Source organism: Mytilus trossulus, chromosome 6 (genome assembly GCF_036588685.1).
Source record: "Mytilus trossulus isolate FHL-02 chromosome 6, PNRI_Mtr1.1.1.hap1, whole genome shotgun sequence".
Classification (NCBI taxonomy): Eukaryota; Metazoa; Mollusca; class Bivalvia; order Mytilida; family Mytilidae; genus Mytilus; species Mytilus trossulus.
Genome location: NC_086378.1, coordinates 69,731,299 through 69,746,745, shown reverse-complemented (window position 1 = coordinate 69,746,745; position 15,447 = coordinate 69,731,299). Strand labels below are relative to the sequence as shown.

The 15,447-nt window shown below is 32.8% G+C and overlaps 1 protein-coding gene across 1 annotated transcript; it reads left to right on the top strand.

Annotated features, from left to right (window-relative positions):
* Positions 1–1,286: 1,286 nt before the first annotated feature.
* Positions 1,287–13,978, top strand: LOC134722964 (uncharacterized). The gene is made up of 5 exons (XM_063586598.1): positions 1,287–1,386; positions 1,864–2,285; positions 5,399–5,567; positions 7,335–7,652; positions 9,873–13,978. Exons 1-5 carry the CDS (start codon positions 1,287–1,289, stop codon positions 13,976–13,978), a joined length of 5,115 nt encoding a protein of 1,704 aa, XP_063442668.1.
* The last annotated feature ends 1,469 nt before the right edge of the window (positions 13,979–15,447 follow it).

Here is a 15,447-nt window from a genome sequence, read left to right as displayed (position 1 = left end):
TAAATCAGTACATCAAGCTTTTATCTTCTGGAAACTGTAAGTGCATTTACTGTATTAAGACACACAAATTAATCATCCTATGTAAAACATCGAAATACATACAAGTTAATGATATGATTCATATATTTTAACGCAAATTTTTCGCATAAATTACAAGATAGTATAATTCCTTATTTATTAAGATGATTGAAGATTTATCTTTTTCGTTTTCATCATACTATTTCAAAGTAAATATAATTTAAGTATTAAAATAATAATGATAACAGACAGAAAAATGCTCAAAAAACACTTCTTTGTACATGTTTTGCTGTATATATATACATGTGTATTGAATACTACTGGACTTGATAGTGTTTGTAATTACTTTGGATTGATGCAATTGCTTTTTTTCAGTCGCAATATATTGCCAAGTTATATCAAACTAGACATTAAGAAGAGTAACATAGCAAGCCTTATATCAACGCCTGCACGGACACATCAACAGTGATGTGAATCTACAAAAGAAAAAGCATGTACCAAGTCAGAAATATGACAGTTGTTATCCATCCGTTTGATGTGCTTTAGCTTTTGATTTTGAAATTTATCTAGGGATTCCTGTTTAGAAATTTTTTGGAGTTATTTTACTTTTCACCAGAAATAAATTACTAATAAATATTGCAAAAATACCTGTATATCAATTGATAAGATAGGTAAAAAGAGAGACGAAGGACACTAAAGATACATCCAAACTCATAAGTCGAAAACAAAGTGACAACACCTTGCCAAAAAAAGGAAAAAGGCCAAAATGCAAACAGCATTTCCCAGCACACATCACACATCATAAAAAACTATAGACCAAGCAACACGAACTGTTATTTTCTTCAGTCAGTATTTATTTTAACATTGGACTGCGTCTTACGAAATAGATCAATGAAAATTAATTTTGTGTTAATTCAAATACAACTAATCAGTGGATTTTTATTGTCATATGCAAGTACTTCATTTAAGGGTAGAACTACTCTCTTAGTTTTCTTGGGTTGTTTTGCCAGTTTTAATTTGTATCGCCCCATAGCATCTCTTTTTTTATGCGGTTGTATGAAAAAATAGTAAAATCACAAAAATACTGAACTCCGAGGAAAATTTAAAACGATAAGTTCATAATCAAATATCAAAATCAAAACATCAAACACGTCAAACGAACAGATAATAACTGGCATATCCCTGACTTGGTACATGCATTACTTATGTAGAAAATTAGAATGATGGATAAAATAAAATATGGTTATTCTTATAGGAATCATTTTGAGATGGCCGATGATACCGAACTCATACCTATACAGCAATCAATACCATCTGACCTACAAGACAAAGTTACTGCGATATCCGATATATGTTTCAAAACTGCAGGTAAATCATACATAGCGAATCTTTCTTTTTCAATTAAAATTTTCAAGTTAATAATATTTGTATTATCACGTTAGTCGTTATCAGATCATTTTGAAATTTGAAAACAGAACTTATATTATAAGCCCAACGGTATTACTTACTGCTTTAAAACAGGGTCAACATATTTCTAAATTGTAACTTAACAAACTGAAACCGCTTCAAAATCAAGTGTGCGATGGGTAATATTTTCAAAAGTGTACATCAAATGCGGTGGTTGGCTAATAAGGTCCCTCAAATTTGAAAAAGAAACTAAATAATGATTTGACGTTATTTTCAAATTTGGATACGAATAACGAAACTACTATTAGGCAATTAAGATTATAAATTATATAACCTCATGTTAGTTTTCTTTATTGTGGTCATATTTTTTACTTAAAGTAAGGTTTCAAATAATATATGCAGTATTTTTTTATCATGTGTATTTTTAATATCTACCAGGTATTCCCGATGCATTGGATGACAATAAGAAAAGATGGCTTGTTGTTGGTATATGTCTCCACTCAGTGATCTCGCCTACACTGCGAACGTTTATTACTCCGGTTCTTGACACCTTATATAACTCACTTGTAGTTTCAGATAACATTGATAAGCAAACATATAGTACTCATTTGAAGAAATATATACCAACTCAAACTAATTTGAATTATGAGGCTATCAACACCAACAATACTAAGCTTGTAAGAAAAGTTAAGCAGTACATGCAGTATGACTACAGAGTCTACAATGCTGTTGATTTATCCAAACTATTTGTACAGACGTTTATGGCTCATTACACAGCGATCGACGATTCTTGTGATTCATCAGCTTTGCTAGGAATAATCATAAATATTTCACCAAGTCTACAATCTACTGCTAAAAAGGCAAGTATAAAATTAAGACTATATTTTGATAAGCATATTTTCGTACAAACTATAGTAGATAATTTTTTAAATGACCTCAATGAAATATAATTTCAATTGTTAAAACACCAAATGTGCAATAAAATTGATTATCACATATTTTGTACTGATATGTACGTTTTTGCATGGCCAATAATAGCCGGAAGTCAAGGTTGGTTATCAGCCCTCGGGGCCGATATCGATATCAGCCCTTGAAATCCATATCAAGCCCCCGAGTTTAACTTCCGGTAACCTGTCAATCAAAGGATATGTGTAAACAAGTTGAACACAATGAAAAGAAATTAAGAAAGTTACAAATGTGCTGTAGATGTTAAAAAAAAATAGAAATCAACAGTGAAAATTGCAAAAGTTCCCGTAAAATTTTTGTCGTCATGAAGAATTTAGAAAATATATTACGCCACACTGGAATGAGTAGCGATATAGGATTCTTCCTAAACATTTTTTAACATTTGTAATGTAACACTTTAAAGTCGTTGAATATTTTCAATTCTTAGAATTAATATATTTATTGTTAATTATTTTTGAAACTTTTCACATAACGTTGTTACCCTACTGTGATACGAACTTTTTTTTAAACTCACAGTGATACATTTATTTATTTTTTCGTTAAATATCTTTTTGATTTTTGATGAAATAGCAAACATATAATTTGGTGTAAGCTATTTGTTTTCTCCTGCGTGAAAATATGTGATAAATAGATTATAACATGTCATTTTCCATATGGTCCATGGTATCAGCCCACGACCCATATCAAGCCCTCGGGCTAAAGCCCTCTGGCTTGATATGGGAGTCTAGGGCTGATACCAGGGCCATATGGAAAATGCCATGTAATAATCTATAATTAATAAAAAAAAAAAGAAATTGTCACAAACTATATTCTCCTTTTTGATACTTTGCAAAAGTGTAGCTTATATCAGGCTTTAAAAAAAAATATCACTAAAAATTATTGGTCATCAAGCTTGATAAAAATTAATTAAATTTTGTTAAAAAGATATGGGAAAACACTTTTGTTTGAAAAGACAGGAAACTTAATTTTAAGGTGAATTATGAGGAGATGGCTGTTAATATGTGAGCTCACAGTACTGATTTTCTTGCTTCAAAACAAAAATTAAAATAATACACGAGTTTATAAATCGAATTATTATTTTAATTATTTCCCTTTTTAGAAATTTTTTTTTCTTCGAAATGGAACCAAACAAAAAAAGTATGTATTTGTAAAAGCAGTTGATTATATATCAAATTATTAGTTTCTTTTAATGTCAGATAGGTCAACCATATGAATTGCGGCAGTACTTTCATTTTGCGCCAATTTGCATTTCATTTGCGCAAAAAAATCTCTCATTGCACCGCAATTATATTTCATTTGCGCCTTGTATATAAAAAAAAAAAGATCATTTGCGCCAATATTAAAGATTCTAAAGGTTAATCCTATTAAGAATAGATTTATTCAAAAGATATACTTTTAATAATAACTGTTTTGTTCATACCGCACTCCCACTAGGCCACTATTGCACTTCGATCTGTGAAAAAAATTGACGATCGTAGAACGCTGGTGCAGATCGCAGTAATGTCAATATACGGTCGTGGTGAGGTCTTCATGATCGTGATGAGTGTGGCCAACTTTGAACATGTTCAAAACAATCAGGGGCGGTCGTGGCGAAATCAGGTCGCAGTAGAAGCGTAATGACAGCGCGGTAAGGCCGTGGTAAGATCGCAAAGGTCGATGTACCATCATAGCGACAGCACGATTCTAGACAGAGATACTTCGCTAGGACCTCACAGCGAGTTTACTACGACCTCAATACGACTATCACGTTCTTACAGCGACCCAAACACGCTTCCATGACGACTATATTACGTTTATACCATGCTGTACAAGACCACAGTACGATTTTAGTACGCCCACGCCGTCCTCATCACGCTGTTCTTACGTTCGTACTTCGGTTATCATGCTCATTGTCATTTTAAATTTATAAAAGCTTTCCAACTTTTGTTTGGCTGTATGTAATTTGAACCTCTTGTCCTTTATCGCCAACGACTCAATCATTCTTGAGTCTTGTGTCATCCCTAATATCGATATCTAAAGCATTCTCATTTGAACTTTATGGACCAGCAATAACTTGTGATTTAGTTTGGACTGTTCGGTCCGACATATATCTTCCTAATCAAGATTCGTTTCTATCATATCTCACTCTTTCTCTACCTCTACCCTTTCCATTGCGTATATTTTGGTAGCATGCCTGTGTTTTTTTCTGAGAAACTCTACGTATCAATGAAAAAGAAGGAATGATACAGTATTTATATGGAACACGATATTGACGTTATCATTGGGATTGTACTGAGATCACGGTATTAACGTGTTATGTTCATAGTATGGTTGTGGTAAGAGCGTGCAATAATCGAAGTAGAAGCGTGGTAAGATCGTGTTGCAATCGAATAAATCGTGTTGTTGTCGTAGTGAGGGCGTGATGAGCCTAGAAAGATTGTTATAATCGTAATGAGGTCGCAGAATATGTGTGGTGAGAACGTGGTATACTCGAAACGGGGTCGTTGTAGAAGCGTAATGAGGACGTAGAAGCAGTGAGATTGAAACGAAAATTTACATTTTCATGCCGCTGATCCTGCAAGCTTAGCACGATCTAAATTTATTTTACATCGCGGTGACCGTGGTGATATTGTGGTCTAATGGGATTGGGGCTGTACATTATAGCTTATAGTCATCAGAGAAATCAGGCATCATGAAATTATAATGAAAGCATTACAAACTGTTTGTTTTCCTGCATATCTGCATATTCCCTTATATCACAGTATGTATTTTATCTTTAAACCTTGTATGCAAACTTTAAGACATAATTAATTGCAATTCGGACGCATTACACCTGCCCCAATATATATAAAATATAACCTTTCCACTGTCAGTCATGTCTCAAAAGTTGCACATTTTCAAAATATAAACCTATTATTTTAATGGTATTTTTTAATATAAATGCATGTAAGGTATATAGAGGTAATTATACTCAGTAAAATAGATCTATGTGTTTGCTCCTTTGGTATTGTTTACATTTTATTTACAGGTACGATCCTTCATAAGAAATCCGTGGGCACATTGTGATTTCACAGAATGGAACCCAATGAAGTTTTCAGATTGTTTCAAGTTAATGGAACAGATCATTAAAGATTTGAAAATAAATGCTACAGATGAAGTTTCTATTTTGAAAGATCTGTCCAAATGGGAAAACTGTGGTAAATCTTTTATTTCATGATATTGTAAAAAAAAGATAATCACAGATAAATGATCTTATTAGACAAGGACTTAGAAAAAAATAAACGTGATGGATGTGACTTGAAAAAATAACATTTAAAAGCGAAAGTTAAATCATGTAAGTCGTCAACTGATATTTTAACTTTATAGAATCTTTTGAAATGCTACGTTTATTTACATATAGTACAATTTTCAATTATAATCTCTTACAAGAATAAAATAGTAGAACGTCTTTTTTTAAAAATAACAGATGATTACGATGCAAGGTACAAATGAATTGCACAATATAATTAATAACTTCTAATGTTTTTCTGCTTCATATAGACCCTACCACCACATCAAATATGATACGATATTTATCTTTCGAGACAGTTAAATTTCCAAATTTAAGATGCAGGCTCGTCAAGCATTTTAAATCGTAAAATCTAACCGTCGAGGCTGGATTACTATTATTATTTCACTGCATGTTGATTTTGATAGCGAAATCAACATTTGATTGGTTGAAACTTTGACACGTGACGTCGAACAAAACTTCATATTCACTAAATCGTGCGACGTTATGCGCGGTTTATGTACATAACGTCTTGAACTTCTTATTTTCTAAATAGCAAAAGCAAATAGCATTATCATGTTCAAATTTATTTCAGACGTTAAAACAAAAAGACTAATTAAATAATCAATGTTTATCCGTACTGTTTATCAATATGTATGTCGTGTTCAGTAATAAAAACAAGCGAATAAGTCTGAAAAAATGCCGGTATGCAAACTAATATTTGAAGTTCAGATAGTATACAAAGCTTAGGCAGTAGAATTAAAACATTCATTTTCCTTGGCCTCGGGAGATATGAAGATTTGTTCACCCTCGAAAAATCATATTTCTCTCGGGCAGAGCCCTCGTGACATATGAATATTCTTGGGTGAACAAATCTTCATATCTCCCTCAGGCACGGGAAATACATGTATACTAGTATATTGCACGCGACTTGGTGGTGGGACCTGTTTCTCTAATAATTTCAAGACGATAAGTAGACAGTATAAATCCTGCTTTTAAAAATATCGGCAAACAGATGTGTTCTTTGTGTTTGACGTCATCATCCATGGTCGCCTTTTTCATGACGTTAGTATATAAAATAAAAAGTAATGCAAGAACATTTAACGTCATACCCGATTTTTTACAAATAAAGGACTGATATCAAACGAACAACGTTGATTAGATAAAAATTATCAACAAGTCAGGAAAAGGATAATTTGGATAACATTTCAGAAAGTTAAATATTTAGAATTTCTGTTCTTAAGCAATCGTTACACTGCGCCCTCCTTATGTAATGCTGCAATTATTTTGATCAATGTATATATAACGTATAGCGGCATATTTAACTTGGCTGTTCAAGGGAAGACAACATATTCAAATTATAATGATATATAGGTTCAGAAAATCTGAACAGCCATTTCAAAATGGTGATATGCTGAATTGGATCATTTTTTGGCCTTTCCATAATCCATCATCTGATTCCAAAGAAATGTGTTGCAATGTGTTTCTAATGTGCAAAGAGCGTGGCACTCACTACATAATGCTTTTATATTTGAATACATTTTTTTCAGTTTTAGCAAAGGATAAAAAAAAAATATTCACATAATCTACATCTGAAGAAGTTCTTTCTAGACTTTCATTAAGCATTACAAGTCTAGAAAACAATAATCTTAGCAGATTTTAATTTGAATTAGAATTTATTTCTATGTATTTCTAGGAATCAGTTTGCTAAGCGGTACACCGCTTGGCCTAGAACTAGTAAATGAGATTCGTGAACAGACACGGGATTTAGCCGAATATGCGCAAACTGTTGCATCGAGTACAGATGACAACTTTGAAAAAATCCGAAAGGAATTGGTAGAAATTACTATAACATTTGATGATAGAATTAACTATATTGAAAGAGGTTTAAAAATGAAAATTGAAGATGACAAAATGATGCAAGATCGCCTATTGTGTCAGGAAGAAAAAAATACATTTCTTGAAAATGAACTTCAAAGACGCGACCAAGAAACAATACCAAAACATAAAAGAGGTAAACATTGATATATACATGTTATCTTATGTTGTTTATCATTCAAACTAATCAAACTCGGTTTCATATTTTGGACAACATAGTTCGTATCATCAAGTTGTGTTGTGATATTATGCTAAATAAAAGCAAATAAAACAAATATATAGCAAGTTATAAAAGAGTACGAAATGACATATGTTAAAAACTAAAACGAGGAAACTAACGGCACATTAATGGAATGTAATGGAATTTGACGCAACTGTCATACAAGTGAGAGGTTTAGCTAGCTATAAAACCAGGTTCAATCCACTATTTTTTAAATTAGAAAATGCCTGTACCAAGTCAGGAATATGACAGTTGTTATCCATTCATTTGATGTGTTTGGACATTTGATTTTGTCTTTTGATTTTTGATTTTCCTTTTTGAATTTTCCTTGGAGTTCAGTATTTTTGTGTTTTTATTTTTTATATGAACACATTGCAAAATAATAAATGAAAACCAAAAATGATACCCAGCAATAAAAGACAACCACTGATTTTTTAGTCTCCTGACTAGGAACAGACACATACAAAATGGGATCGGTTTAAATATGTTTTCGGGGGTCCCAATCACCCTTTACATGGGAAAGTCCTGTAACAGTACAACATAAACACAATAAACAAAATAGATTGATACAAAAATAATTACCAAATCACTAAAGATGCAAAGTACATTTCTAAGGGTTCTCGCAGTTTCCGATGGCTATGTTGATGCCTAACAACTAATAAAAATAATCATGTATCTGAGTTAAAATATTTATCAGTACATTGTACCTTGAATTAAGTGTAAAGACTTCATTAACGGTCAGAGAAAATATGGTATCGACTCAAAAAAGGACCTTGCATGTGCATGTTTGCACATCAAGTGTTTTGGTTTGGTTGTTGTTCGGCATTCGCATTTTGTTTAATGTCACGTTTTGTTAATATAAAAGTTAATAATGTTCTGTAAATGTAATGACATTTATGTTTCACACTCCCGTAACTAATATTGAAATTAGTTGTTTGGACTTTTCCTTAAGGTTTTTCTACTCATAAATGCTTGATATATTTTTTCGCTCATGATTACACCAAATAACGTATATTTAGACGGATGTGTTGTGTGCACGCATTTTATTTTATAATTCAAGTGCGTTTCATGCGTTATTTTAAGATGGCTGTAACGCTGTTGTAGGTCCACGCATTCGCCCAGCAGCTGGTTCTTCTGATAGTTTTATTACGAATATTGTTTGCTATTTGTGTAATGATTTGTGCTGTATCTGCGTTTCCAACTATCCTTACATACTTAAGAAAAGTTGGTTTCCCGAGCCTCTATATCTATAAAGTTTATGTACTCTAAATGTTTATAGCTTTTATCATATACTTAGCATTAATATGATAGCTTTTGCATATGTGTAACGAACGGAAGTACACAAGCCATAATTTTCCACCAAGGCTGATAACCCATATCAGCCCGGTCTGATAACCCATATCAGGGGCGTCTCGTGCAAAACCCATAACAATGCTTCTCGTGCAAGTTACTTCCGATGTTTCTGGTATTGGTTGTTTACTTTTCCGTTGTGACATCAGATATTTTTTTATGACGACGTCAAAATTTACGTGAACTTTTGTGGTGATAGTTGAATACTTGCTAACAAATGCCATTGGAAATTATGAATCATTTTATAGTACAACAAACCTTGAGTAATAATGATCATAATAGTTATCAAAGTACCAGGATTATAGTTTAGTACTCTTCCAAATATGCAATGTGTCAAAATGCCTCTATAGGAAATGTTACCATATATATATACATGTATTGAGGTAGTGATGCTGTTGTTGGACAATTATAGTATATTTGATTCATAACTTAACTTTTTTATAAAGTTTTTGACTGTTTTAGTTGTTGCATTTGTTTATTTGCTTTACATAAAACTATTATCGGAAGTATATGATAAAGCGATTGATACATGGCCTTTTCCATATCAGCCTGGTTATCATCTCTCGACCCATATCAGCGCATAGACTCCGTCTCTGGCTGATATGGGGGTCTCGGGATGATACCCAGGCTGATATGGAAAAGGCCATGTATTAATCTCTACATAACTTGGATTCCAAACTTTTGATTAATCTGATTTAAATTATTACCGAAACACGTATTGAATGCATTTATGTTTTGGCAAATTTGGCATCTTTAATAAATAGAAAAACGTTATTTTCATTTTAGCACAACATGAAGATAGTATACAAAAATGGCAAGAAGATGATAAAAAGTTTTTTGTTACAAGAGCAACTGAACATGTAATATTCAAAATCTGCCTATCCAACATTGCAGTTGTAACAGGAAGTTCAGGTTCTGGTAAATCTTTTTTAATTCATCATGTTGCTTTACATTTACACAGTACAGACGAATATGAATTTATACCCTCATCATTTGTAACGGCACCTGCTGATATCATAAATGATCGTAATAAAAACCGAAATCAAGTTTTTGTAATCGATGACATTTGTGGGAAACAAAGTGTTAATCTCCAAATTGTACAAACATGGAAGGATTTAGCAGGTCAGGTTGAAGCTATATTCAAAGACAATGGTATCGAATCCCAGAATACGACAGTACGAACAGAAAAAACTAAATTTGCTAAACTGTTAATTTCGTGTAGACTAGAGGTATTCAAAGACAAACGGTTCCAGCGACTGTGTTGTTTTACTAAGCATGAATGTAATATATTGTCTGACCCTCTGTGTCTCCTCCCTGAAGAGAGACTGTTGATGATAAAGCAGTACCTATCCAACGATAGGATTAAAGAAGTCGATGACATTCTGAATGAGTTTAATTTTTTCCCTTTGCTTTGTAGACTTTCAACCAATAGATCGTCAGAAGAATTAAGAAATCTTTTTTTAGCACCTATAGCTACAATAAGGGCTGATTTAGAAGAAATCCTTCAAACAGAAAACAAGTTCAAACAGTGTGCTCTCGTGTTATGTTTAATATTTGAAGAGGGGTTCGATGAACAATGGCTGAAGTTTAAATTAGTCTCAAATGACATTCAAACTAAAATTAAAGGAATTGGAGAAGAATTTGATATCAAGTTAGACAAAGAGATACGTAGACGCTCTTTAATTGATGCTTTTTGTAGTCTGAAAGGAACATATCTCAGAAATAGAGGCACGAGTTATGAATTTTATCATGACAAAATTTATGAGACTGCAGTTATTGTTTTTGGACAACATTTTAAAGAATGCTTTATCAAATATGCATCTGTGTCATTTATCGGTGATAGATATATATTGGAGTCAGAAGGGGCTACAAATAAGTACAGCCTAGTAATAATTTCCGAGGACATGGAGGAGTCTTATTTTCTCAGACTTTTAGGAGATTTGAAAATGGAAAATGTTAACAGCACACTACATAATAAACAATTAGTATATGAGTCTTTTAGAATGAAACTTATTAAGTTTGTCGAGAGAAATATGAAAGAAACTACACCTATATTCAATCAGCTCGATGAAAGTGGCATTATTATAAGTATTGGTAATGAAGATGATGATGAAGATTATGATAACTATTATATCGGTATGGAAAAGGAAACGCAGATATCAACTTCTCTGATTGAATCCATTCGGGAGGGTTATGAAGATATTATTGAATTCCTTATAAAAATAGGTTGTAATGTAAATTTATTTGATAGCAACGACAGGTCACCATTATATATTGCTTGTGAACTAGGATTCACCAACGTGGTAACATTATTAATAAATAACAGTTGTATTGTATCAGCACATGGTTTAATTGATTATTTTCCATTGAATATCGCATGTGCACACGGATATACGGAAATTGTGAAATTGCTGATTGCCAATGAAATTGATGTCAGTGAGATTTCTTTTTTTAACGGAACGCCGCTGATAAATGCGTGTAAAGGAGGGCATTTAAACATAGTTCGTTTGCTTTTACAAAAAGATGCAGATGTCAATGAATGCGAATATTTTGATGATGATTGCACACCTTTGGATGTAGCATGCGAAGGTGGGTATACAGATATTGTACAACTTTTATTAGAGAAGAAATCAGATATAAATCACAATGATGGTGCGCCATTGTTTCTTTCTTGTCAAAATGGACATACAGATACTGTGAAATTATTGCTGGTTAATAATGCAAACATAACATCATCAGCATTTGCTGTGGCATGTGAAAATGGATATATAACCATAGTAAATAGTTTACTTCAGAACGAAACCACCATTTCTTTATATGTCGATGAATTATCCCCTTTACATTTAGCCTCAGGGAATGGACATCTAAATGTAGTAGAAACTTTATTAAACAGTCAAATTAATATATCACATTTTGATAAATGGTCTTCGTTATGTGTAGCTTCACATGTAGGTCATATTGATATAGTGAAGGTTTTAGTAAAAAGTGAGACCAATGCTGCTTTTTGTGACAAGAATGGATATTCCCCATTGTACGCAGCTTGTCAAGGTGGAAATATCGATATAGTACAGTTCTTAATTCAGCACAATATCACTTTATTTCATTTTAACAAAAGGGGTCAGTCACTTCTTCATGCCGCTTGTTCTAATATTGAAACAAAAGATGATCATTTGTGCGTTATAAACCTCCTTCTAGATAAAAAATTAGAAATATCTTTAACTGACAATAATGGATTTACTCCACTTCATTTCGCTTCTCTTGGAAATTCTGATGATATAGTTAGGCTATTACTGAAAAGAGGTGTTGGTGTAAACCATCAAACAGCTGTACAAGGTAATACATCTTTGCACCTTGCATGCACATGGAGAGATGTGGTTTTTCAAAGAAACACAGATGTAAAAATTTCATTATGTGACAATAATGGGAAATCTTTTGAAGTTGGTGTTTCCAAATTTAGTTCACCTTTTCCAAAAAATGTCTGTTACGACACTCATGGTATTCATCAATCTATCGTTCGGTTGTTATTAGAATACAAAGCTGACGTTTCATTATGTAACTATAAAGGACAAACGCCGTTACATATTGCTTGCGAAAGTGGTGATTACGATGTTGTCAAAGTGTTGGTAGAAATTAAAGCAGATATAACCGTGTGCGACAACGACGGAAATACTCCACTTGATCTTGCATGTCAACGAGAACACACAGATGTCGTGACATTGTTACTCAACAGTATAACAAATATATCACAGTTAGATAATGATGGAAAGACTGCATTTCATTCAGCATGTAAGGGTTATGGAAGCAGGAAAAAAGATGTTGGATGGTTCTTTGGCAATCCTTGGCAGCGTCCAACCGATACTGATATCGAAGCACACAAATCTGTCATCGAGATTTTGCGCCATAAAAAAGCAGACGTAAATAAACGTAATAAACATGGAGAAACACCTTTACATACAGCTTGTGAATATGGTCCTATTGATATTGTAAAGATTCTTCTAAATGAAGGTGCAGATATATCACTATGTGACATGAAAGGTCAGTCTATCGTGTATAAGACATGTGCTGGAGGAAATAGTAGAATATTAAATATTTTGCTTCAAATAAATGCCAACTTTTTAAAATGCGACAATGATGGAAACTCGGCACTGCATGTAACGTGTAAAAACAGAGGTAAAGTGCAAAAGAAATGGCCCTCGGGTAATCTGAAGCGTAAATTACCATGCAAATTATCTTCGACCTCAAAGTTTGAATTTGAAGAACTTTCGATATACATAGCAGATGAGTTTGAATGTGTTTTAAAAATACTTGTCGATCAAAACGTAGACCTGAACATAAGAAATAACTGTCAACAAACACCACTCCACATTGCAACTGAAGGTGGTCATTTACCTCTGGTTAACATGCTTGTTGAACGAAATGTTGATGTTAATATGTGTGACAACAACGGACAATCACCATTATATTTGGCATGTGAAATGAGACATATAGATATTGTTAAAATTTTATTGTTACATAATGCCAACATGCATTTAGTAGATAACAACAAACGGTCTGCGTTTCATGCTGTTTGCAACGGGTTGAGTCTTCCACCAACTGAAATAGAAATTCAAAGTGTACGAGATTTAGTTTCACTTCTAATAGACTATAAAGGAGATCTTTCTCACCCTGACAATGACGGTAAAATACCATTACACTTTGCTTGTAAAGTCGGTTGTCTTGCTATTGTCGAATCGTTGGCAGTAAAGAAAGCACACTTTACTGTATGTGATTCAAATGGCCAGACGCCATTAGATGAAGCCAAAAAAGCAGGACATTGGGACACTGTGCGTTTTCTTGAAAACTTTGAAGAAGACACGAGTAAAAATTACAATCCGTTTTATTTTCTGTGGTGAAAATCTGAATCTATTTGCGACATTTTTTTAGTTGTCAATCGCGGTTTTTTTTTCTGATATACTAGTACCTGGGGATTTCGAAGTAAAGTTTTGTACTGCATTATTCAAACAAGACTTGTGATCTTATCTTGTTAACATACATTTGAGATAATGAAAAGTCCCAAAATAAACACTGTCAATTACTATTCTATACTTATTGAAGTTTTATAAATCCTGGTGAAACAATATTACTTTTTTCCCTTCGCCAATATGAAAACAGAAATATGTTTAAATAATGTGTAAGAAATTTTTTTCCAATTTCAACGCCTTATCTAATAAAAATTTAATTTTCTATCAAAACTGGAGTCAGTACGGCGATAACTGAAACTTCCCGTAATCAAAGATCAAAAAGGTGATAAAGAAAAAGAACTAAGGTGTTAACAGCTCGGAGCATTGACTGCTCAATTTCCCAATGTAAAATATATAAGTTGCATATCATAGATAACCGTACGAAAATAAGATTTTATGAAAACCGAAACTTTGTGATTACGAAAAAGGTATTAATAAACATTCCGAATTCCAAAGTAAAGTTAATCCATGCAGATATTTGAAAGCCAGGGGTTCTTAAAACCCGAAAGAATTTAATAGCTTTATGATTAAAAGGGACTGTTAAATAGTAGTCAAATTCATCGAAGGTGTGTGAGGGAGTTGAAACCTTAGCTTATTGATAATCTATAAAATCTGACAAAAACCAAATGCTCGTCTTTATCAACCTACAAAACAGTTGGAAAACAGAAGTGATATTCTTGACTTGGTACAGGCATTTTCAAGGGAATGGTAGACTAAACCTGGTTGTATTGCTAGATAACCACCTTCCGTTGGTTATAGTTTTGACATGTAAAAACAATTGTGGTATTACCCAATCAGACATTAAAGGGTAATGTGACAATAGTTTGGATCCAACAGATATTCAAAACACATCACATGTGATAATTTTCATTCGTCCGAAACGTTTTTCTGGATTTACTTTTATCAGGAACGATCAAAGCGAAGAGCTGTTTAATAAAATAAAATAAAAAGGACCGAATCGCGGCCAATTCCTTCTAATGATAATATTTGCTGATTGAGTTTAAACCTTAAATTTAATTAAAAATGAATCAATAGACAACTTGAGAAAGGTTTGTTATAAATCAAGTCTTTTTTCGAATTACTGACTTCTAAGCTGGTGATACTCTCGTGGACTGAAGTCGGCCAGCCGAAGTATTGACCCTGAAAACAAAAATTGGTAACAGCACGTTATAAATTGTTTGCATTCAAGTCGCTTTTCTTGATTTGCCACTATCAGGAACTCATAAAGCCGAGTCTTTGAAAGCCAATGATGTATTTATAGACCCTATGATTGAAATGACTACAGAAGTCAAATGCATATGCCTAAAAATAATGTCTATTTAAGAAGGATATATGAATGTGAGCACATAAAAAAAAATGAT